Below are 27,134 nucleotides of genomic sequence, written 5' to 3' on the forward strand. Positions count from 1 at the left end.
AGCAGCTCTTCTTAAATAAAATCTCTGTCTCCTTTTGCCACGTGCTCAGCTAGCCCATCCCTCAGTAAGGCACCTATGCAGAAAACCCTTTGTTCAATGGGGGTGGGTCAGTAGTTAATCATTCAAAATTGATAGCCCCAGTTGGTAGTCCCCTTGGCTTCTAGAAAAAAGAAAAGGAGTACTTGTGGCACCTTAGAGACTAACCAATTTATTTGAGCATAAGCTTTCGTGAGCTACAGCTCACTTCATCGGATGCATCCAATGAAGTGAGCTGTAGCTCACGAAAGCTTATGCTCAAATAAATTGGTTAGTCTCTAAGGTGCCACAAGTACTCCTTTTCTTTTTGTGAATACAGACTAACATGGCTGCTACTCTGAAACCCTTGGCTTCTGTGTAATCGTCCTTCAGTGAAATGCCAAGAGCCTTTCCTGGGCAGCATAGCTATCAGGAATGCATTTAAACAGGCTTGCCTTGGGCAAGGTTAGATGTGTTCATCAAATACAAAATGGAGGTTCTAGTAAAATAGGGCTTCTGAATACAAAATGGAGTGCAGTTTGAGCCAGACACACTCATTCTTTCCACCAGGAAGAAATGAAATAATGTGAACAAACTCTCACATTGGTGCCTTCCCTGTTTTTCATAAGAAAAATATATTTTTTTATGATTTATAATATCAGATTTTTTGCTAGATCCCTTGACATGAAAAGCAATAACCCTACACCATCTAACAAGCACACAGTGCCCACCAGTGATACATCAGAATTGCCCTAAGGAAGGAAGAGATTGGGGAGTGTGTGTGTGTGTGGGGGGGGAGTTAGCGCTGCTAATTAGAAAGTTTCTAGCAATCAAGACAAAACGATTTAATTAATCACAGTCTCCGGGATAGTAACCACACTATTCAGAGAGTAAAGCCAACTTTATTAACGTAACATAAAGATCCAGCAGAGCTAGCATCCAAAAGGAGACAGATGCCAAAAGAATGATGACTCTTTCCCTTTTCGAAATTCCTGTTTGGAATTCCAATGCTTTGCTAGGTGATAGACCACCTAGATACCTTTCTACCATTCTGACTGCTGGCAAACTGGTGTCAGTCACTCCCCTTCTTTGAGTTCTGTTGTTACAGGTTTTTAAAATTATTCTGAAATTGTCTCCTCTGTTCCAAATCAGGACTTGAAATTCCAGAAATATTTTCCAGAAATAACAACTGTGTGATTTGCAAACTTTATATATATATATTGCATTCAAATATCTATCAAAAGAAGTCTGAAACTGTAAAATTAAGCCCTCAAAAGTTAGGAAATGGCAGAATTAAAGTCACCCTGGCAACTTACTTTGCCCCCTGATACAAGCTTTAATTACATGGTCACAGAGTATTTTTTCCACAGGACCCCTGCCTCATTCAGTGAATGGGTAGTTGTTCAATATTTCTTTTTATCTTCTTTATTCAAAGAATGCCCCAGGCTTTATTTAATGCACACCATCCAAACCCTGTACCGAATACAAAATTATTAATTTCCTCCTGGGTGCTGCTATAGTGCTCTCACCATAGTATCTGAGTGCTTCACAAACATTAATTAATTTATTTTCACAACATGCCTGTGAGATTAGATGGTATCTTTATCTCCATTATATATATGGGGAATTGAGACACACAAGATTTTGAAGCCAAAATTATCAAAAGTGTCCACTAATTTTGTGGGCTTAACTTGAAACACCTTTGTACCTGATTTTTCAGAGTGTATATCATTTTTATACATTCAAAGCACAGCTCCAGTTGACTTCAATTTTAGTTGTGAGGGCTCAGCACTTATACAAATCTGGTCCCATGTGTGGTTGTTTGGGTACCCAGACATTGAGGAACCTGCCAGGAGTGGCCAACCGTGAAAATTCTTGTAAGGTACCTCTCCAACATCATAAAGGAGCTCTGTGGCAGAGGCACAGATAGAATCCGAATCCAAATCCCCAGGGTAGCATTCAGCTTTCTTTAACCATAAAGAGACCCTTCTTTATCTTCCTGCAATCCCTTGCCTCATTCATTACACACCTTCCACCTTCTGCATCAGATAAAGCAGGGGTCCTATAGACAACAGTTTCCTTCACTACAAAACCCTGAATCATCCTCAGAGCAGGTCCATCCTGTGCACTGAATGAGGCAGATGTCAGGTGAAAAAAATAGTATATGATCAAGTAATTAAAGACTGTAAAGAGGCCCAAATTAAGCTTGCCCAGGAGGCAACCTTATTTCTGGCTTTTCCTAACTGTTGAGTACTTGACTTTGGATGTAATTATTAATTAATTTTAAAACAAATGCAAAAAAAAATCTATAATGTGGAACCATATGGATCCTCAATTTAGGGCATCAACAGGGTATCACCTTTACCTCCACACATCTACCATTTGAGCTAGGGGAATTACTAGTAGCATTAGAAAAGACTCTTATCCTATGTAGATATCAGCCGCTAGAGGGGAATGAGATACACACTTGGTCAGTAAATTTCACATCTATTTGCTAACAGAAGAGGAATGCGGACATTCAGGACTCCTGGGTTCAATTCCAGGGCCTGGAGGGGAGTGTGTTCTAACGATTATAGACCCTTCTGCCCTGTGCCTCCAGCCTATCTCTGTTCCTCTCTGCTCCCCCACCCCAGCTCCCTGTGCTCTGCCCTCCCCTCTCTGTGCCTATCTAGCAATCCCTAACCCTTCACTTCTGTTCCCCACTCCCTCTCCAATCAACCCCCTGATACCACTTCCTTCCACCCTCCCCCTTTACAAAGATCTAGCCTCTCTTCCCTCCTCCCAGCTCCTGCCCTCTTTCTCCTCTGCATCTAGCCCACCTTCCATGCCCTGGCTACTGCCCCACTCTACTCTGGCTCCTATCCACTCCCTCCTGGTTCCTGCCTCCCTCTCCCTCTTCTCCTATTTATCCCACCATCCTGACCCCTACCCTTCATTCCTACTACACCAGTCCCCCGTCCCCTCTACTTCTGTATATACCCTCTAATCCCTTTCCTTCCTCTCCGCTCCAGTCAACCACTACTATATCCCCCAATGGCTCTTGCCCCCCTCCTCCTTTTATCCTCACCACCCTCTGTCTCCTGCACCCCCCTCTATCCATTTCAAACCCTTCCCCCCCCACAAACACTCCATACACCTCTGCCTTCTAGTCAGGTGCCTTCCTCCATCTCTTCCATGTAGGCTGGATTGCAACAGAGAGAGCATTGAGAGCCAAAGAGAGACAGTCTCTCTGTTCCCGGTTCCTGTGGCTAGTGCCACTGCAACCCCTGCCAGACAGGAAGCCCAATTTCAGGGAAAGTCCCACTTAGCTCTGTAATTCTGGGTAATAGTATACTCAGTTGCCCTGTAATGGTGGGCACCCACAGTCTTGTTAGCACACAGGAGCTTGGAAATGTTGTACAATGCTGACTGCAGTTGGCATCGTCAGAGAACTTAGCTGCCAATCTCTAACAAGTTTTACTGCCCATGTACAAATTGAGATTTTTTTGAAGTCGTAAAAATTGGCCAAACTTGGGTGGCTCTTTTTGTTTTATTTTTTATGAGAACAGTGAAAGGCATGTCCCTGACATCGGGGAAACTCACCTCTCTGCCAAATGTTCAAATCCCTGCTTCATAAGAACGGCCATACTGGGTCAGACCAATTGTCCATCTGATTCACTATCCTGTCTTCTGACAGTCACCAAAGCCAGGTGCTCCAGAGAGAATGACCAGAACAGGCAATCACTGAGTGATCCATCCCCTATCGTCCACTCCCAGCTTCTGGCAATTAGAGATTAGGGACACCCAGAATATGGATTGTATCCCTGACCATTTTGGCTAATAGCCATTGATGGTCCTATGTTCCATGAATGTATCTAATTCTAGTTTGAACCCCATTATAGTTTTGGCCCTCACAACATCCCCTTGGCAACGAGTTCCACAGATTTACGTCCATTGTGTGAAGGAAGGATTGGAAGTTCTCAAATAAGCATTTGTATGAATTTTTTAACATGAGCAAATCAATGGATTTTTTTCCTAATCTCGGCCTTGGAAACAGGTGAACCATTTTAGCAGAAACTTTCCAAAAACTTCAATTTGAGTCAGACCTGTGATACGGAGAAATTCATAGAGTTTGGCAATATTATAAGCAACTGAAAACAGGATCTTGTAGTGGATAGGTAACCTTGACAAAAGCTTGCCAGCTCCACCTATAAAGGATCCAAAAGCAAGTGCAGTTAAATTCTGGAATAGGCTTCTAAGGGAGATTGTGGAATCCCCAGCTTTGGAGGTTTTTAAGAACAGATTAGACAAACTCCTGTCAGGAATGGTCTAGGTATACTTGGTCCTGCCTCAGCTCAGGTGGATGGACTAGATAACTTCTCCAAGTCCTTTCTAGCCCTACATTTCTATGAATCTGTGGGATTTAAAGGAGAACTTGTACTGGAGCAAATTTGGAAATGAAAACTTTTAAACAAAGGAATCAGTGTACCTGAGAAGTATTTTTGAGCTTTCTGCTAGGTTTTATTATTACAGATGGGTGAAGAGGGAACATTATCTTTTGTTGTTTTTCAAACTGTTTATTTCCTTTGGTTGCCAAAAAGAAAGTGAAATTATAGGGAATGTACACACACATCTTTAACATTTTGAGTTAGGGTTGTTATAAGAAAACATGTTGGACCTGATCCCACTATGAGCTTTATGCAGATGCATCCCTTACACCTCTAAAGTCTTCAGTAGGGTTCTATACAGGCACTGGGATCTGTCTATGCAGAGTTGACAGTAAAACAGGGGGCATATTAAGGAAATGTAGCACATGATGTCCCTAACTGAGGCTGTGAGGAGTCAGATTTATGTCTCTTCATGTACACATTTAAGTAACAGAGTTGTACTGGCACAAATATTTGCATAAAGCAAATCTTAAAGTCACAGGCACAAGTATTTGTGGAAACTGAATTTCACATTCCTGTGTGTGACAAAGTTGGATTTTCTGCAATACATTTATGAATGATAAGCCTGGCAGTGACTTACTGGATGAGGGATTACTACCATGTTGGTAAAAAGCATTAAAAAACTGGCCTCTCTGCAGGGAAGCTAAGCAAAGATCCCAAGTGGTAGAATGAAGGGGAAGGGCACCAGGTGGTTGTGTTAGGAGCTGAGCTCAAAGAGATATAAAACACATGCGTCTGGAACAAGAGAGAAAGGGACAGAGAGACAGACAGCCAAAATGGATTCCACAACAGCTTTACTGGGTAGAGCCCTGACGTTGGCCAATCTTAACTCTGTCTTCACATTTGCTTCTCTATACTAACCTAGGGGCTTCCCAGTGCTGTTTTCCAGTTGACTAATAAACCCTGCTCTGTTTTGGAAAAGTTTCCTGGTTTCACTGCAAATACTTGCTGAGTTGTGTTGATCCCTGAAGAGGAAAAAAAAGCTTCTGTTCGGAGACTGTCTCAGTTGGACTTACTGGGCAGAAACAGGAGTGCTGCAGCACAGAGGCTCAGTCTTGGAGGTGCTGAGGCTCTGTGGCCTACCCTTAAGGAAGAGTGGGACCCCTTGAAACACTGAAGTGATTCCTCCAAAGGACTGTTTAAAATCTAGGAAGAAGCACAGTTCCTGTGCATCCATGACACCATGTGTGTGAGAATTCACATCAGCTGTGCTTGTGTAACACCGACAGACCCCGGTTGTGGGTGCGCAGGATCAAACATGGGACCTATGAAGCTTAGTGCATGAGCCTCTACTGCATGACTAAAAGCCATATGCCTCTTAGCTAAGGCTGTAGAGTATACTCATTAATCTTTCTCTAAGTAGTCTCAGTGCTACTAGATGGGCCAGAGCACCACACCCAGGAGGGGTGTGGGTTACACTTGCACACTCATGTAATAAGAGAATGGAAACTATAGTATGTGACTTGTCTGACTAATCATAACTAGCCAACACAGCATAAATAAATTATATCCAGTGAGCTGGACATGATTAGAACACATGATTAAAAATGGCAAGACATTGAATAATTTTGAATAACAAATATATTTAAAAAATGGTTGTCTGCTCATGGGTGGCCTGTGACAAGAAGAAGAGCCTACATGAGTCCAATACATTTTTCATTATGAATTATTTGCTCAGATCTGGTCACCATTGAAGGTGTTTATGATACTTTCTTTTAAAAATGTTCTTTATTGGGGTTTGATTAAATGCCCAAATGAAGATGTCATGTACTCCTTGTACATGGCAGGTTGCAGGGCTGCTACTATCATGTCAGGCTTCCATCATGGCTACAGAGCTTCCATCATTTTGAGAGACAGACAAGAGATGTGTTCTCTATGGCAGTGGTTCTCAAATTAGGGGTGCCGCTTGTTCAGGGAAAGCCCCTGGCGGGCCAGGCCGGTTTTTTTACCTGCCGCATCCGCAGGTTCAGCCAATCATGGCTCCCACTGGCTGCGGTTCGCTGCTCCAGGCCAATGGGGGCTGCGGGAAATGGCGGCCAGCACATCCCTCGGCCTGCACCACTTCCCGCCACCCCCATTAGCCTGGAGCGGCAAACCCTGGCCAGTGGGAGCTGCGATCGGCTGAACCTGCGGATGCGGCAGGTAAAGAAACCGGCCCGGCAGGCCAGGGGCTTTCCCTGAACAAGCGGCACCCCTAGTTTGAGAACCACTGCTCTATGAGATACATGAATGCATTGCTGCCTATAGCCGTTACCAGCTCAAGTGAGGTATGTTATAAGTGGTGTCACCTAGTGGCTGTACATTATAATATAGTTTGAGCATTCCATTACAGAGGATAAATTTCTAAATGTCAGGAAATGATGAGTAAACTCAGCTGTCTGAAATAATTTGTATATGTAGGTGAAACACATGATGGAAACGCTATACAATTCTGAACAAGATCTCTGCTATTTTACTGGCGTAGGACCTATTTTGCTGATTCTTTTTATGTTTCCCTTCATTTTTCTTTGTAATGGTATCACAGCTCAGCTGATCTATCGGAAAATGGATTTTCCATCCCACAAAAAAAAAAAATAGATTCCAAAAAAACTTTCATCTCAAATTGGGACCAAAAGCCCAAACATTGATTTTATTTTAAAAAAAACAACGTATTTTCTGCATTTTTGTTTTTTGTTTCAGGTCAATCAGATTCTTTCATTGTGATGACTTCAGAACATTTTGTTTCAATTTTGACCATTTGTAATTTACATTTTTAAAATTTAAAATGAAACAAAAAGTTGTTTCAAAACAAAAAATTGAAACAATCTGTTCTAAAAATGGCAAAATGGGACTTTTTTACCCTCTCCCTCTCGTGAAATTTTCTCAAAAATGATAGTTTCACAAAAAAAATTGGTTTGGTCTTGATGGCATTTTCCAACAGAAAACTGTTTTGACCAAAAAAAAAAAGATCAGTTCTAATGTGGCACCCTCCTGCTGTTATATCACTTCAAGAATGCAGCTTAATTCCCCTGCCCTGGTCCACTCTGCATTCATACTCTTTTCATGTCTTCTCTTCTGTTTCACAATATTGTTTTCCCTCTCTGCAAAGAGCTCACCTGGTCCCTATAAAGTCTTTTCTTCTCTCTCCAACCCCTGTGCCTTCTGTGGAGTGTTAGAAAGTTGGTTCTGATGATACTAGACAGGTGGATGAACCAGCTGACTGATTCTAATTCATCTGACTGCCCCTCAATCCTCTGCTTTCAGTCACACACTGTGCACAGCATAAGACACGGACTCATACACAGCATGGGAGCTGGGAAGCAAGGAACTGAGAGAGGGAGCCAGCTGGCTGCCCATCCCATAGTTATGCAAGTAAACCCCATGGATTTCAAAGGAGTGGCAGAGATAAGAAATTATGAGCATCCCTTTAAATATTAGGTGTATCCCACTGCAAACTTCAGGAGTAGTGTCTTATGAGTGATTTCAGAGCAGACTAGGATCCTGCATCCAGCCTTTATGGATATTCTGGCCAGGTATGAAACCTGGTGAATTTCCAAGGTTATGGTGAGTTCTTCCTGCTGAATTTGGCACAGATTGAGATGTACAGTAGCCGTGACCAAACTCTCAAGTTATTCCGCCCAGATGGAGAATTGCTATTGGCATAATTATAAGTAGTATCTAATTCAGGATATTCTGAGAGGAGAATTTACATACAAAAGAGTGTCTTTAGACTGCGGCTTAGTGGGCTAGTCCCCAGGAAGCCATAACTACAGGGTTGGCTAAGTGATGAATTTCTGTGCCATATTTTTAACACCTGAATAGCCTATTAGTGTAATCTAATGGGTTTAGAATCCATACAACATTTGGTGGTAATGTGCATAGATCTGGAAAAGGCAGTTTTCTGTTCCATAGAAATGTTTCTGTAACTAGTGCTAATAGTGCACAGAGTGTCACTAGTGTATGTTAGCTGGTGCTATTAGGTAAAACAAACATGTTAGTTCAGTACAAAATCTACTGTTGATTGCCTACCCTGTGTAGAAAACTCTGATTGGTGTTACAGTTATTTCCTCTACTAAATAGTCATCATGACATAGAGATCAATTGTGCCTTTTAGGCAGCACATGATATCGGGGGCAGTGTATAGCAGCAGCCCACCATCAATTATTCTCTGCTAATAGGTTATAAGCCCCTTGAAGGCATATGCACCTTCTAGTTTGAAGGAAGAAAGGTGCCCTTAGATCCACCTCCTCTCCAGCTCTTTGGGGGTGGATAGCATTGTTATCTGTACTAGCTAGGAGTAGTCTGTGGCTGGATCCTGTGGAGGACAAGAGAAGGGAAGTGTTTCCTTGTGTCCTCCCTTATCCTCCTTGCATATGATTGTGGGGCCACCCACAGTTTGACCCAAATACGTGACATTAACAATAAGTCAGGGTGTTTCAGGTGGCAGTGCATAAGCATACACCATAAGTGAAATAATGACACTATAGATGGTGTTTTATTAGTTGCACTATTGAGCGTTTTATAAAATGGTTAGCAAGGTCTTCTGTTCTCAGTATTTAGTAGTATAGTGAATGCCTGTACTACCTCACACTTCAGAATTGAAGATATTTAATGGCTAAAATCTGGTGATCCAAATTAATAGTTATAGTTTCATTGTATGCAGCTTTAGGAGCCTTCAGTTCATTATTAGATGTACTCTGTGTGGGTGGGTTATACACAGCCTACTGATTTCCAGCGTAGTATTTTTTAAATTTTCCCTTTTTGACAACTCTTTGCACCCATCAGTTCTTAAAGATTCAGCCAAAATAAAAAAAAAAAGTCAAATTAAAAGTTACATTGTATTTTTCTGAAGTGTAGAGAGAAATCTAATTTAAAATTAGTTTTGGATTATTAAACAGCTTAGCCATGTACTACAGTTTAGGTGAAGAGGATGTGTTATAAAGTATGCAAAGGAGTTAATACTGTGTTTTGTAGTAAACGTGAGGTTCATAATGTCTTTACATCTGTAAAACATTTAATTAATGAAAGTCAAACATGGATAAAAACAATTTACCCTGATTTACAGACTCCCTTCATCTGGAAACAGCTGCTTAATGTTCTTCTTAAAAACACAGCTTGATTCTTTCAGTATTAACAAGCTATTATTGTGAGTTATGGTTCTCTTTCAGTGCATAAATTCACTTAAAGTGAATGTAGAAAAGTTTATAAAATGCAAGCTTAATGTTGTTGTAACATATGTAGCAAGGTTTTTAGCAGTGACAGTTTTGATTAAAGACATTTTTTCTTTGCTCTTGTAAATTAAGATTTCTTCTTGCTTGTTCTGTTTTTTTAATGTTCTAAGAACTGAAGAACTTAATGATTAGGAAGTGAAGGTATAGTAAAGGTAGTGGAAGTCAGAAGATCTTGGTTTGTGCCTTCAGTATTGGACCCACTTATTTTTGACATAGCCCAAACAAGCATAGCTCTAATTCTGGAAAATCTTTGATGAGTTAGCAAGCTGTCAAGAGGGTGAAGGAAATCGTTCTTGTCAAAACTCAGCTAGGAGACTAGAGTTAACAACCCAGTCAGCTATATGTCCAAACTGACACACAGAACGTGCTGCTTGTATTATTTTCTTTGGCTATTTGCTTGACAACTGCAGAAGTGAAAATCTTCTTTTAGCATGCAACATTTTTGACTGTTAAAAGAGATTAAAATACAAATTTGTGCAAATGTTTCAGTACAGTATAATATCTCAAAGTTATTCGATATGTTACCTTTTTTTCCAGATAAAAATGCTTGTGGCCACATCAAGATAATACATTTTGAACTATCTTTCTTTCAATTACAAGTAATGTTTATTGTTTTGAAAGACACTGTAGATTTGTTATATTACTGTATACAACCCTGAACTTGAATTCTGTTTGCATGGCAACAAATTAAATACAATCAACAACAACATTCCATCCCCATCTGATGGCATGAGTGCTTTGTAACTTCAGATGGAAATAGACTGGTTAGTCTAGGAACACAGGAAACAACACATTTTCTTGGTCATTGTTTTTTCTGCATCTGTCTATGTTTATTTTGCTTTCCTGAATATCTCATGAGAGGACCGTCCGTAAGCCAAGTAATGGATTAATAGCTAAAAGCATATAGTACATCTTCAAAGCTTTGTACTTTTCTGAAAATAAATTGTTTTTCCTTTCTTTCTCATATTTCAGCACATCAGTAACCAAGTTAGCTTTAATTCCTTTACATGCAATACTCATCATGACAAATTGCTAGAAAATTATCTATTTATGATTTTTTTATTTATGTTATGCTTTGAGATGTAGGTGGTTGTATCATTATATCTAATGGGAAAAAGTAAATGGAACAATGAGAGAGAGATTTACACCACTTTAAAAAATTAAGTGAAATGACAGTAATCCACAAGAAGTTTTAATTTTAGATTTAAAGGAAGTCAGTAACACAGGCAACTGACTGCTTTGTTGTTTGACATAAACACATCAATACAGTAGGTAGCCTTTTTGGTTTCGTTATTGGATTATGGATCCTGTACTTTAAAACGTGTAGTAATGTGCCAATTAATACCATTTCCAGGTTGACCGCCAATCCCAGTTTATTCAGGGCTATCGAATAATGTATCGCCAAACATCAGGCCTGTCTTCTCCAATGGCATGGCAGAATTTGGATGTGAAAGTCCCCACTGAGCGCAGCGCTGTCCTAGTCAACTTGAAAAAAGGGGTTTCTTATGAAATTAAAGTTCGACCCTATTTCAATGAGTTCCAAGGAATGGATAGTGAATCAAAGTCTGCCCGTACTACTGAAGAAGGTTAGTATAATTGTCGAAAGAAGCAACTGGCTTCCCCATCTTGTCTCAAAGGGGAAATCATTGTGTTCACTGTGAAGACTGTGCAAATAATTTTGTTCTAATTAGTTTCCAAAATGTCTGTACATAATTCACTGAAGATTTCTCTGTGTTGCATGAAAAGCTGGCTTTAGGATTTCACCTAACAATCTATTTGGCTATAATATTTGGTATAATATTATGGGGTCTGAACTGGCCAGTCCTATGCCTCTCTTCTCCAGAAGAGTTAACTTTTGTCTCTTCAGTGTGGGCAGCGAGCAATTTTGGGTTTCTGACACATGCTCTGCAACAGCGTTTCCTTTAAAGTATCCAGGCTTCTGGTGCAGCAGACCCTGGTCCATGGTTTGCAAGTAGAGAAACCTTTTGCAGATGACTGAGTAATAATAGCCATTCTTTTCTAAGTGGAAAATAACATAGATGGATGACATGGCTAGGAGAAGATGATGGGTGAAGGATTCCCAATACTGCCTTTAATTAGTGTACAAATTAAGACTAATCCAAGTAGCACGCCATTCTTGAAGCAGCTCTCTATGGTGCTAAACACAATGAAACCAGTTGTCCATTTCTCAGTATCAGGAAAATATCCTTAAAACACAGATCAGAACATGCATATGATACAGAAGTAGCAACCATATTATAACACTGAAATGAAGAAATAACCCTCTGTACATCATGCAACATAGATGTATTGTTCTGCTTAGAAAGAGATGCTTTTAGAGTTGTCTGGAGTGTAAAAAGAGGAGAAACTAAGCTGGCTTTGACATAACAATTCCCCTGACCCCAGCTTTTTTTTTTTTTTTAAATCTGCCTGTCTGTTTATCTAATCATCCCTATTTCCATAGTATCTGAGCCACTGTTGGCATCTCTTGGATGGTCTTGTAGTCAAACTAAAAGCCTGGAGTCAAGAGATCTAGGTTATCTTCCTGGCTCTGCCACAGACTTCTTTTGAAGCCTTAGGCAAGGAATGTAGGCCAAGGCTTTCCAAATGGGCATCTATTTTTTTTTTTTAAATCTTGACTGTAATCTTTCTGTGCCAAGGTTTTTTTATCATTCAAATATGGGTCTATATGATTTCCATTGCTCACAGGGTGTTGTGAGGAAGTTAATTCAATAATGATTGCAGCATGCTTTGAGATCTTGGAATGAAACATATCATCATAGTTGTTGTTGTTATTATTATTTAGTACTATTATACTTTTCACCATCAAACCATGTTATCGTTACTTAATTAGCCAACAGTTAAGTAACCATGCCTGGTATCAGTGCTGTGAATTAGATAGTTGCTGTCCCTGTTTTGCAGATGGGGAAACGGAGGGTTCTATGATTTGCTTGAGATTATAGAGGGAGTCACTGGCAAAGCCAAGTTCAGAATTTGGGAATGCCTGACTCCCATTGCTTTGATTAGATCATAAATCCTAAATTGTTCAGTAAAGATTAGCTTCACTGTAGTATGAACAAAAAGTTTAAAAGTTTCAAACAAGAAAATTGGAAAAAGCTTACTAGGTTAAAATTGCTTTGCTAGAATTTAACTGTAGGATTTTTCTCCCCCTCACTAGAGGATTTTATCCTTGTCCATTCTCAATTGATTTTTGTTGTTTATTTAGTTCATCTAAGTGTCTCCTGCTAAAGTTAAATTAAGACCCACTAAAAAAGAAAAAAGGCTTTGTATCTGTAGTCTATTTCTGTAAAGTACTTCAGGAGTGACCTTTTCATTTGTAACCCTCATCTCCCAGCAGAACCTGTCAGGTAATTTCCTACTTTAAAGGCCACCTTTTCTTGTGGAATAACTTTCTACACAGTAAAGATTTTTAGAACTTTCCTTGCCTGTTAAAGTCACGGTCCATGTGTATATTAGTCTCACCTTCAGCCACTCTCTTGACTAGTGTCTTCTTCAGAAAAACAAATAGTTGCCACCTGTCAAATGTCAACCACTAGAAAAGATTCCCCAACCCCCACAGTATTTAACTGCTTGTGTGATAGACTTTTTTTCTATCAATAGGTAAGATAAGCTTCCGTGAGAAAATTAGTGAGTGTATTTCAATGGCTATTTCCTTTGATTCTTAAGGTTATCTTTGCAATTACCTTGCTGCTCATACTTTTGTAAAGATAGTCCCAAATCAATGTTTGGTGAACATGATTTACTTCTCATTCATACATAAAAGGAGTAGTATTTTTAAAGGTATCACACTTATTGCATTGACATCTGATTCTGTTTTGAAAATCAGACTTTTCAGACCTGACTTTTGAAAAAGTCAGTTATACTATCTTTAGAGAAAGCATTTGAAAGAGTGCTGTGAATACTGTATATTTTTGCAACATCAAAATATATAGTTTGGGCAAAGGCAATGTACTACCAAAAAGAAGTTTCAATTTTTTACTGGATTTAATTTTACACAGAATGTTACTTTTGAGGCCTACCTCCAAAAATCAATTTCACCACAGTTGGACATTTCCTCTAGATCAGACATTTGTTACAAATCAGTAGCCATTCATCTCCTACCTCTTTGGCCTTGTGAAAGTAACAAATGGAATTCTGTTTGGTTGCGTCTGGAAAAGATGAACAGTGATTTGGGTTCTTTCATATCTGTAGCAAGAAGCTGAGCACTGGAATAATTGACCTGTCAAGAATCAGGCAAGGTGTTCTCCACAAGCCAGCAGCAAGGGAAATGAGAAAACAATTTTAAAAATGTTATTTTTCAGTGTGGTCTATTTAATAACGACAGCACTGTCAGACAAGTGGTTTAATTTATGGTGCCAGCTTACAGAGCAGTATTATCATAAAGAGAGAAGTCAGGACTGTCTATACACACACACATATACACACACACACACAAAAGAGAGAACTGGACAAATAATAATGGATAATGTATCTGATAATTTTCGGGTTGTTTGTTCACAAATAATCCTAAAAGCTGAACATGATTTTTTTTTTCCAAATTCATTCGCTTATTTGAAATTCCTCATGGAATAATAAATACTTGGTCTGTGTGTTGTTGGTGACCTGTTCATTGCAAATGTATGGTATTCTAAACTTGAGCTCTCTTATTTAGTGGTCATTGGACACTGTTTTCATAGTGTCCACTTGCTGTTTGGATTAGTCTGACTCAAGGCTTCTGAATTCATTTATTAATTTCACTTTCCATTAATATTATTCTATATCCTCTTGAAATTTGCTATTTCCATTAACATTAGTTCCAGTAAATGAATTCACTATAATATTCATAAAATATAAACTCAAAGAAGAAATGAATACAGTTGAACTAAAGGGTTTTTTTAAAAAAATGAATATTTTTCAAAAATATCTTGCAGTATTTGCCCAGTTCTCTATCTCTACATGTGTTTGTACAGTATATATATGTGATGTATTATCTTTCTATATGCATCGTGTATTTTTGTATAAAAATTAATGTTATACATGTTAAAGAAGGAAGTGAATGTATTTCAGCAAAACAGTACTTTATATTTTAATGCAAAGAGGATAAGCAGCTTAGTTTTAATCTCTGCCATTATAATAATAATAAAGGTGTAAGGGTGTGGTGTTAAGTATAGAAGACAGTACCAGTGTGGGAAGCCCTACCAGTAAGTGGTATTGGAAAGAGAGAAAGGGAATAGGTTCAGGAATGGAGACCCCCAAAAGAGGATGGTTATAGAGAGAGATGGCCTCCAGGTTCATGCATTTATTATTCATTTTCTTTTAGAATTAGGTATGCATACATTTATTTACTTTTTTATTATTAAAGAACAATGCTTTTTTTTATATTGATACTGTTTTTATTATGTGGCTTAGTTCTGTTTCAAGTGCTACAAAACTTAGGTCCTAGTCTTCAACTGCACCAATTTTATACTCAGCATGGTTGAGGAAAGTAGCTCTAGGCCACCTTTCTGCTGTACTGATTTGGGTTGGGCAGGGGCCAATTTGCCCCTGGAGTAACCTAGAGCAACTTAAGTGCTGCTCAAGTTACATCAGCTACTGCAGTCCCTTAGAAACCACTACACTGCCATGGGCAAGTAAAGGACTATGGTACCACACTTAGCTGCTTGGAGGCAATCAAGAGGTGAGGGCCCCATTATGATTTGGTACTAGAAGTGGGATTTTCAGACCAGACCCTGACCGAAGGGATAGATGGTAGCACTCCTTTGGGTCCTGCAACAACAACAGGCAACAGCGCAAGAGCAGAAGAAGATGACAACCATAAGAGAAGAGGATCCCACAGCCAACCTGCTGCTAGTGAACAACTTGATAGAGCAACAACAAGGAAGTTTGGCAAGAATTCCAGAACGCTTTCTATCATAAGATTTTTGAACCATATGGGGAAAGTTAAAGTCCTGAGGGCTATGGAGAAGAGTCCCAGATCAGAACAGTCCCTTTGGAGAGGTCAAGCAGGATATTCCTACAGCTAGGGGATAAGAGGTGGCAGTTAGGAAAGTAGATAAGAGGAGTTTTGTGTGAAGAACCCTAGGGCCTACAAAAGCGAAATGGTCTCACACTTGTGGGGGACTCTTCCACCTTAGTGCAAGGGTATGGCATTAAGTATAGAAGACAGTACCAGTAAGGGAGGCCATACCAGTAGGTGGATAAGACAGAAAGGGAATAGGTTCTGGAATGGAGACCCCGACAGAGGATGGTTATGGAGGGAGGTGGCCTCCAGGTTCATGCATTCAGAGAGCTTGTGGCAGGTCAAGAGATCCTGAATAGGGATACAAAGATATCCCAGGCCAGAAGTGAGCTCAGAGGGAAAAAAACAGTGTAGGTGGGTCCTCCAGGCCTGCTTTGAGAGTTTTCACAGAAGTAGCCAATCAGAACCCAGCAGGCACAGATAAAAGGAACTGCCGGGCCTTAGCAGGTCAATTCCTGGCTGGGACAAGAGAGGCAAGTGTGGGTTCTCCTCTCTGACCACAGGTGCTCAAGGGATAGCCAGAGTTTGGTGCTGGCTGCATTTGCACAGCTGGGTTTGCAGGGGGAGAGAGAGAGGACTAAGAACCTTGACCCTGAGATAAGAGTAAAGCAAAAAAAAAAAAAAGGGGGGGGGGTGGTCTTGGTAGGAAGCAGCCCAGGGAAGAAACAACAACAAACTGAAATTGAGGACTGTGTGGCGGCTATGTATAAGGTCCCTGAGTTGGAACCCAAAGTAGTCAGAGATCCCACGTTCCTCTACCAGCCACAGTGGCATAAACACAAAGAAGGGGACATAGCTTATTTGAGAACCTGAACACAGGGCTGAATTTAAAGGGTCCAGAGCTGGGGCTGAAGACCCTGGTGAAGTCAGTAGTACTGTTCATTTATTGAACTCTTTACTATCCCAGAAGGGTTTCATTTGGACTTTGACTTGCCTGGAGGGCCAAGCCACTGAAGCCCCACCAAGGTCAGCTGGCAGCCTAGAGGTGGTTCCAGGCATGAGAAAAAGACTGTGTACCACACCCAGCTACTAGGAGTCTCTCAAGCGGTGAGATCCCCCCATTACACTCACTAAAAGGAGTTGAGTTTAAATTCCTGGATCCAGATTTGTAGGTCATATTCTGCAAAGTATCATGTGTAGTGGAGAAGCCATAGGAAAAATTAATGAATCCTGAATTGACTCAGGAAACTTGAGTGATCCTGATATCCCATCTGTCCTGAGGCTGCTGGGGCTTTTGGGTAACCCAGGCATTGAAAGCCAGGGAAGACCAAAAGATGAGTAGGGAGATGCTGGTGACTTTGGGCCCACTTTTCAGGGAACCATGGTCCAAGGATGTTTAAACAATAAGGAAAACCCAATAATGAAAGGACTTTTCCAGAGTTTTGGTGCCCTCAGAACTAATGGAGCAACAAAATGAACCAGGTCCTTTATGGACAGGAATACAGGAGCTAGAGGAGAAAACTGAGGGAAAGGCTTCAGTTGGAAATCCTGGACCTCAGTGAATTTTTTGTTTAACATGACAGAAATGTACCAGAGAAAACCCTGGACCTAGAGGTTGCTAAGGCTTTCAGAACTTGGCATCAGAGCAAGAGTGAGAGGTGCCTGGAGTGCCAGTGGGTACTCTAATGAAAGTGCTAATGATGCTGTGAAATTGATACTGTAGTCTCTACCATAACATCTTTAAAAAATAATTGGGGGACCCTGCACGTCACATATTCTCACTTGAGGAATAAAGGTGTCATGCTGAAGGTGTTGACATTCTTTCCGAGGGAAATGTCTTAATAACACAAATCACTTTATCTGGGGCATGGACATGGGAAGAGAGACTGCAAAAGAATGAGATGTCATACATTTTCAATACCCTCAAGTGATTAAATATGCAAAAAGCAGCAGGACAAGAGTAAATGATGGAGCAGAACAGGAACACCCCAGGGAAAAGAAGAGGTGGATATTTGTATGGGTTGGGTTCAATATCATTGAAGCAGAGGGAACCTAACTGGCGCCTTTCATGTAAAATAGTTTTAAGATGCAATTAAACTTCTTTATGGAACCACGTAGCTGAAACAATAGGGGCCTCAAACAAAACACAGGCACATGTCACCTCCTACAACAATGGCACATGTGAGGTCATTCAGAAATTTTAACTGTATGGTTGGAGGAGTTTTGTTATTTTGAGTGGGGATGCATGTGAGAGAGATGCACACCACAAAAGGTTACAGATGTAGCCAATTAGTTCATTTTATCATCCCTTGATCATTGTATTATGTGATGTTATGGTCAGTTCAGATGATATTTCATAGATAATTAATATATGCTAAATAGAAATAAATTGTAGGATTATACAAGTATAAGATTGATAAGTATTTAGGAGAGATGACTGTGTATTATGTGAATAAATAAAGCATGGCTGGAACGCAAGCCCTGCAGGCTGACACCTGTAAGATGTTAGTTTAGCCATACTAGGCCCTAGGCTTAAGAAGACTTGACAGGAATGGGTGAACTGGGAACAACCCTGTGCAGTAAAGTCACAAGATTACTGTAAAGATGTGCCAATGTGATGTTACGGAAAAGTAGATCATAATAAACCGCAATGTATTGTCCAAAACCACTAGACACCTAATTGTAACAACTCTGAATGTCTGTCTTGACCGCAGGCCACATTGTGCATAGATGCTAATGAGAATAAGAGGAACTAAGAACAACCTATGAAAAATGGGGCACCCCAATAGTCAAGGTGTGTGGAAGAACAGATAAGGAAAAGAGGGCACCTTCATGCATATGTATAAGGAGTTAGGTGTAGTGAGAATTACAATATAAAAGAGGGTTCCATGGTTGGGTAAAAGTGGGAAAACCCAAGGAATGATCTCATCCCACCAGCAGGAACCATCCCTCTAGCAGTGATCATCTATTGAGAAGTCCATCAGACCCTGGAATATTTTTTTAGGATGTGTATGACTGCAGTTATAATTATTGCATGGGTTTTTGTAGAATTTCTATATTCATGGGTAATTGTAACTTTACTTATTGCTTGAATAAAACTTGTAGTATGGACAGGACTTTGTACTTGTGATTGTGTCTGTGGTCCCTATCCTTGGACTTTGTGTGTTTCTAGACTCTCCACATCTGAAAAAAGCACCAGAGGCAATTTTCACTCTGTTGAGCTTCAAACTGTAGCAACCAGAGGTGAACCCCTGGTGGTGTATTATAACACTAAATTCACTTTAAGCAAAATAAAAGGCTACACAGAGGAAGAGCAGAAAGACAGGGGCACAGCCTGAATGAGCACTGGGAGCATGGTCCTGAGAAAACAGCCTAGATAGAGAGATTTTATGAGCTGAGTGCTGTGTGAAAGAGGCTTGGAACTGTGAGCAAAGAAATTGTCATTTGTCTGATTGTTTGATTCCTGCTCTGTCCCGGAGAGGTCTGAGCAATTATATTCTTTGTAAATAGACAGGATTGCTTCAGAGAAATACCTGACTCCATCATCAATTTATCCCCTAACTGGGACAACCCAAAAGACCCCAACATTTCAGCTAATCCCTCAAATCAAAAGGAGTAACAATATAGATGACCATTTCTCTGGTAGTGTGAGTGAGATTAAAGCCCCATGTGTTTTAACTCTTTGGCCAGGCAAAAACTGGAATATTCTACATTTAAATACCTTAAGGATATGTGTCTTTAAAAATATTCCCTTCTATTCATCACTAGGCAATATTAGATCATAGAGGGGCAGTGGGGATAGGGGGATCAGAACAATGCTTAGGGCGGTCTGAGTTAGCAGATTTAATTTATGTATGCAGTCACAACCGTGTGTATAAGAAAATGAATATAAGTCTGAGACTAATTCTAGTTGTAAACTTGAGACATGCTAAACTCAATAAATAAAAGAAGAGTGATTTGCGTTGCTTCTGTGTTGCCACAACTACTGAATTTTCATTCAGTGCTGTGCTTCTCTTCAGAAAGACATTTTTCATAGTTGTCGTTGCCCAAGAATGTGTGCTAGTTGTCGTTGCCCAAGAATGTGTGCATCTCCAAGCCCATGGGAGTGCAAACTTCATAGATTCTCTGCTTGCTCTTACACTGTTTAAGCAAAATTAATGATCCAGCAACTGGACTAATGTCATTCTTCTATTTGTTCCTTCTACCCGGTACAGCTCCAAGTGCCCCTCCGCAGTCTGTTACTGTTCTGACAGTTGGAAACCACAACAGCACAAGCATCAGCATTTCCTGGGACCCTCCCCCACCAGATCACCAAAATGGAATCATCCAGGAGTATAAGGTAAAACTGATGTACAATGGGAGGGATGTGAATTAAACCAAACTGTGTGGGGTTGAATTATACAACATTTTTTTTGTGGATTTAAATTTTGACATAATGAACTACACATCTGTATAATAACAAGCAGAGAGGTCTGATCACTTACACCTTTTTTCTCACATTAAGCAGCATCAACATTTTGTTAAAAACAAAACTGATCTGTGTGGGGGAGAGGAGCCATCCTGTACTAGGCACCACTCTAGGCTCAGGGTGAAATCAGCCAAGCTCCTATCCTATCCTGACAGGGAAGCCAGAGCTACTCCTTCCTCCCTTGCCTGCAACAATGCTGACTCAAACACTTCACTGTAAAAATCACAGTGAGTGACCCTGAGAACACAAGTTCAGTTTGTAATCAACTGGAAATCTTCTTCCATGATCACCTTTAAGGGCAATAATTTAGAGGCCTGCAGGGCACAAGCAGTCTTCCCAGGCAACAGGTTGAAAATCAGTATAGCCAATGCCTGCTGTATCAGTGTTTCTCAGTAGGCTAGTAGCTCACTTTAGTTATCTTTTGTCCTCTGTCATTGATGTGGTGTCTGCAAGGTGTCATCCTCAGAGGCTGTATCAGTCCACGGTCAAGCCCATGCTCTGACCACTTATTTACATATTTACAATATGGATATGTCACAAAATGCTATCCAATGGACTGCTCATCCCACTCCAGTAAATAAATACCCAGCAGCACGTAGAATAACAGAAAAAGCCCTGCACAGCAGGTATAATAGTAGTAAAACCCCTTCAGCCCTCATCACATCCTCTACCCAAATGCCAGGGGGAATGATGGGCTTGGCAGCATACATGCTAGAGGTCAGAGAATTAACTTGAAAATCCATGCTCTTGGGGCAGATTCACCATGGGTTTCTGCCAGTGGAAGCTAGTGGGAACCCAGCAACAAAGCTCCAGAGGCAAAAAATCTGCTAGAGGTTTCATCTGGGGAAAGTGGCCACAACTTCCCTTCTTCAGGGACAAATCCTATTGGGGATGTCAACCCTATACCAGAAGGTTGTGGGTAGGCGATACACTATTTCAGTGAGTATCTTCAATAGCCTCAGCTAGTGGGCCTCATATGGAGCCACTGGTGGATATGGAAGCTGCCCTGCCCCAACAGAAGTCCCAAAAGAGTGGAAGTGTTGGCATTGCCCCTTGTGGATGTAGTTTGGTCATCTCACACAGGAAGGTGTAATTTATAGCCCCTTGCTCCAATGTGGGTGAATCTGACTCAGAAATGGAGCAGGGAGGCAGGCACTTACTTTTAAAATCAGTGTAAGCTCTTTTATGTTTCACTCTCTTGAGTGCGTATTTTAAAGATACACAGTATTTATTTGCAATGTATTAGTTTGTTGTTTGGTTTGGTTTGGTCAAGACCACAATTTATTAACCCAGCTATGCTATTGAAACCTCATTTTCACATCAATTCAACTTCATACCAACTCCAATATGTTAAGGTTTGCTTCATATAAATTCCACTAAAAATATTTTAAGAGAATGTTATGACTTCACAGTTAAGCATTAAAATGTCAGAAAATGCGTAAGGGTTATCCACACAACTCTAACTCTGAACTTTTATACATATGCATTGAGACATAGGCCAAGATTTAAAAAAACTAGGAGCCTAAATTTGGGCTCTTAATTCCATATTTATGTACCTGATTGCCATGATTTTCAAAAGTGACCCAGCAGCTGCCATTTACCTCAGTGGCAAGCATTGTATGATCAGCACTTTTAAAAACTACGTACCTTATTTAGGTGCCTAAATAAGTGTGAATTTAGGAGCCTACCTTTATGTACCTATTTTTGAAAAACTGGATTAATCTGTAGTTACTTGCTTGTGTGATGTTTCTCTCATTAAGTAATATAATATCTCAGCATTTTCCTACAAACTGAGCTATACACACACATCTGCAAATTTTGTTTCTTCCTTCATTTATGCCTACAACAATTTCTTTGTCAAAATAGTCTGAAATGCCTTCATTAACTAAGTGCTGGTTTGCAACCTTACAGTCTGCCTTAAGTTAGGAGCACCCTGTAATACTGTACTATCCCAAGACCAGATCAGAGAACAAATCATGATGACTCCTCCCCACTCCCTCATGCACCTGGCCAGGGACTCTGGCCAGCAAAGAAGCTCTGTTTGAGCCTAGGGGAGCCAGGGATTCTTCCATCCCCCACTCCTTGCTTACAAGGAAGTGTATCAGGTGAGTAACCCCTGGTACTGTGAAGCTAGAGTCAAAAACTGAGCAGTGCCAAGCATAGGAGCAATGGGAATGTTACTCCTGCTTTCTCCTCTGCTGAGCCAAGTAAGGTCTGTGATAATCCAGCCCTTTGTCAGCAACTGCATGTTGTTTTCAACCAGCAGCACCTTCCTTTGGTACAGTAATTACATACATGCATATATGGGATTTTTTTTTTATGTATTGCTTCCCTTGAGTGGAATTAGAGTGGTAGTTAATGCATTCTTTAATATTATAGTAATAGTCTCCATAGATCCCTTCAACTAAAAAAGAGTCTCTGAACATTTTAATGCTAAAGTGTCTCAGGAAATGCTCATGAATAAATATAAGAGAGAGAAGCAAAACTGCCTTGAAATAATATACCACTTGCGCCACAAAGTGCTGGTTTGAAATATGGCACATATCAGGATACTTAAGGAACATTTTTTGTATCTGTTGAATTACAGGGTAAAATAAGTCAGACCGCAAAATCTAGATTCCTGAACAATTTCAGTTATGACAGCAACAATGTAGCATAGCATTTTAGAAATTGCACACACCCTTTTTCTACCAGGGTAGAAAGCTGAAAATACTTAAAAGGAGATTCTGTATAGTATTCTTAGGAGTGTTTGAACATGCTTCTTTTTGTAATTGTTGCCCGTTTTCTATTCAATAGAAAAAAATGAGACTGAAAAAATAACTTTAGGAAACCGTAGATTATAGCCATAGTAACTAAACAAGAGCCTGATCCAACAAAGATTTATGCATATGCTTAATGTCATGCCTGGGACAAGTCATACGGAAGTAATTAAAGTCAGTGGGTGAGATTCTAAGAATTGCGGCATGGAACTTACCGCCCAGGGACATGGGGAAGGAGGTGATTTTAAGCCATCTTTGGATCCTACTGATCCTGGGCTGCTTGGGGGCTTTCTGAATCCCATCCCCAGCTGCCTATGGACAGTAGTACCGTGAAGAATGTCTGCCATGCTATGTGCTCCACCTCCAGCATGCCTCTCTACCCCCAGTACTGTTCCTAGCATTTCCCCTATGTCAGGGCTGAGAGAATGAGAATTTTAGCCATGTGTAAAGTTAAGCACGTGCATAAGTCTTTGCAGAAGCAGGCCTAAATGTTTAAAGGAATTTAGCAGTTGCATTTCAAGATATCAGTATATGTATTTCCAGTGAAGTATATTAATATACCATATTTGTGAACCATTGTTTGCAAGCATGACTATTTTCATATTGTTTTATTTCCCCAATCCCTACCCAAGATCTGGTGCCTAGGTAATGAGACTCGATTTCACATCAACAAAACAGTAGATGCAGCCATTCGCTCTGTAGTGATAGGTGGCCTATACCCTGGTATTCAATATCGAGTGGAAGTGGCAGCAAGCACCAGTGCAGGTGTGGGAGTAAAAAGTGAACCACAACCCATAATAATTGGTAAGTGATTGTCTACTCTATTTTATTTTACCGGTTTAGTATTTCAGAAGAGCTTTCATAAATCACTTCTGAAAGCATAAAAATCCAGTGGAGCAAAAAAACAAGGTGCAATTCAATTTGAGCGATCTAGTTAACTTTAAATGTACCACTGCCTGCCAACACTGCCTCTTCCTCTTCTGTATAGTTCTCACAGCTAATAAGATGAAATAGTTCTTCCTTTCCTGAAACATATTAAAAACATAGATTATCCTGCACAGCTGATTTAATATTTTATTATGAATGTACCACTCCTGCAGGTTGACAGATTTATAGAACTAGCTCTCTTATCCTGTTAAGATGCTTGTAATATTGCCTTATTTGAGCTACTGCTGCACAAGGCAGTGTTTAAAGTTGGTTTTCTGAGCATTTGAAGTTTAGCATTTCTCAGCTATCCCAAGCACATGGGCTTCCTTCTGCCAAAGAACAAGTGGCCTCTAGTCCAGCTAGAGAGGAAAGCTGGTATTATCATCTTTTTCCTTTGAAATTACTGTTTCTTATTAGTGGTTTCCGTGCTCAATTAATTTAATGACCTGAGGGAAACCTAGAATCTTATCCTTCTGAGATTCTTCTATAACATAAATTGGGGCTGGGGCAGGAAATTGAACAGAACTGAATTGAGCATTTTTGTTGTGGAGCTGCATTAAAGTTCTTCGAGTATAGGAATTTGTTTATTAATTTGATCTATTTGAACTACGGCTTTAGGCCAACTGTTAGTGTTGCTTTAAAAATGTGTTCTTTCTAAAAGAGTACTGGGATAAGGTTTTGTAATCTGCTCTTCTATTTCTTATACTGTGCCTTTAGGACTCTTGGCAGAGACTAGTGAACAAAATGGACTCAGAATGTTCATTTGAGTTGGGGTGAAATTCACCCTTCAGAGAAAAGCCAGCACAAGACCTAGCTCCCACTTAAGTCCTGCGTAAGCTTCATTTTAAGTGGTTAATGACATTCACATTACAAATGTATCCTCTCAAAAGTAGGGCAATGCAGAAGTTTAGATTTAGGGTTTTTTTTCTTTTTGGAGGGGAAGTCTGAAAAGGGAGATTAAGATAGATCTATCTTTAGGGCGAGTCTGTTCATTGAAGCTTCATTGAATTATGTATGACAGAAAAGTGAAAGAGTCTTGCAAGACTGAAAATAATGAACTCAGCTCTTACAAAAACCTTGGAAAGGGTACTAGATATGAATTTGGGGTCTCTCTTTAAATGATCTCTACCGAGAGAGACTGACCTTTCACTTTTAGTTCATTACTTTTGAAAACCTGATTTTTGTGTGAAGTATCTCTGGACGTACTGCTTTAAGAGTTCAATCCTGTAAAGTGCTGAACACAAATAGTGCTAATCCAGCATAGCATTTAAGCACATGTTTTACTTGAAACATGTGAGTAGTTCCATTACTCATTTGCTTCAAGTTAAACGTGTGCAAAAGTGCTTTGCTGGACCGAGGCTAGAACTTGCAGAACTGAGCCATCAGTCCTTCCCTGATTCTTACAAAACTGATTAATATACCCCAGAGCTGGACATGGAAAGATATGTTTCCGAGTTTGTGGTATGAAGGTGGAAGAGACATGAGAATGTAAGTACATCATAAATCGGAAAAAGCCAGTTGGAACTTAGAGACTTTTCATTTATTCATTGTTATACTCATGATGTCATTTCTTTCTTTTTTTAATGATCCCAGAATATCTGCCTCAACAATCTTGTCTGGTATCACTTTCTGCATATTTAATACCGTTTAGACGAAAAGTGACTAATACATTCTTTTCTGTTTTGATTTTGGTTCCCTTTTTCACTTACATTTTCCCTTTTGTATTCACAAAGCAAGATACAGTTACTTGCAGTCACATTGTCTGCATCTCACTTTTCTTTAAATCCCATCTGTTTATAGACTATCTTGATGAAATTACAGATTTGGTTGGTAATAGGTAATAGTGTTGATGTAATATAGTTAGATTTCCCTAAGAGATGGCATGGTACCACATAATATTTTGATTGAGAAACTAGAATAATGCAAAATCAATATAGCACACATTACATGAATTAAAAACTGGCTAACTGACAGGTCTCAAAATGTAATTGTAAACGGGGAATCATTATAGGGTGCAATCCTCAAATACTTATGTAAGTAACTTTAGTTATGTAAATAGACTTTCCGGGGGACTTGATAACAGTTGTCAAATATATGAAGGGATGTTATAAAGAGGATGGTGGTCAATTATTCTCTATATCCACTGAAGGTAGGACAAAAAAGGAATCAGCTTAATCTGCAGCAAATGTGATTTAGGCTAAATATTAGAAAAGACCTTTCTAACTATAAGGATAGCTAAGTACTGGAATAGGCTTCCAAGGGTAGTTGTGGAATCCCCATCATTAGAAGTTTTTAAGAACCGGTTAGACGAACACCTGTCAGGGACGGTCTACTTAGTGCTGCCTCAGTGCAGAGACTAGATGACCTCTTGAGGTCCCTTCCAGCCCTGCATTTTGGTGATTCTATAATTTATTCCCCTGGGATTACTCAAGTGAATAAAGTTACTCACATACGTGTGTTTGCAGGATAAATTTTGATTACATGGGGAAGGGACCATAATGTGATTTTTTTTTAAATTATCTGCACAGCTATAGTGCAGTATAAACAATACCACAGTGATATCTTACCTTGCCATTCTAATGACATATCCAGATATCTATAATACATTTTTCTTCCCTAATTACATTAAAATACTTTCTTACTGTGCTTTGTAATTACTATCTTGAAACTATACTTTGATTGCTTGGTCTAATACAAAGAAACAGTTACGAATTGTGTTCTTTCCATGAACTGCACTTGTCTTTAAGCCTTGCAAAGCTTCTGTAAAGAAATATATGTCAAACTTGTTATTTATAGGAAAAAAACTAAAGTTTTGCTCACCAGTGTTGAGGATGCTGGAGAAGAAAATGTAGTTGGATTATAAGAAGAAATCAATTTTAAAATAATATTGATTAATAATATAGCTATTATTTCAGTAATCAGTTGGCATGTTCATACTTACATTTTATAGTTGGTGTAATAATATGAGGAACAGCTGCAAACTTTCACAGTAATAGGTACAATCAGATCTGATGTATCTAATTAATTTTTGGTCCAACAAATTAGTTTTGTTCTTCATTACTCTCCAATGGGAGGAAGACATATTTAATTATATTTTTGTCTGCAAGAACAATGGAGCGTTACAGGTCACACACATCCCTCATATGTGTTCTAATTAGTAGAACTGACAGCATTGTTATAGAAACACCTGCAGTATATGAAATAGTACACTGATACCTTGGATGACATATATATTACTTCTGATTAAATATCATATAAATAAATACAAAATGAATGTAATTTGTTCCCCAAACTCCTTACAACTAGATTAATTTTGTTTTACGTCAATAGGAAACATGCATCTGTGTTTGTTTACTTTTCAGCTCCTGA

General features: G+C 39.6%; 1 protein-coding gene across 1 annotated transcript in view; it reads left to right on the forward strand.

Moving 5' to 3' along the window:
• Positions 1-27,134, forward strand: part of ROBO2 (roundabout guidance receptor 2) — a 554,839-nt gene that overhangs the window by 461,888 nt on the left and 65,817 nt on the right. The window contains exons 14-16 of the mRNA XM_077815319.1: positions 11,007-11,238; positions 19,826-19,950; positions 23,471-23,642. Coding sequence (XP_077671445.1) covers positions 11,007-11,238; positions 19,826-19,950; positions 23,471-23,642 — 529 coding nt within the window. The remainder of the gene's footprint in view (positions 1-11,006; positions 11,239-19,825; positions 19,951-23,470; positions 23,643-27,134) is intronic.

This window comes from Eretmochelys imbricata, chromosome 1, assembly GCF_965152235.1.
Source record: "Eretmochelys imbricata isolate rEreImb1 chromosome 1, rEreImb1.hap1, whole genome shotgun sequence".
Lineage (NCBI taxonomy): Eukaryota > Metazoa > Chordata > Testudines > Cheloniidae > Eretmochelys > Eretmochelys imbricata.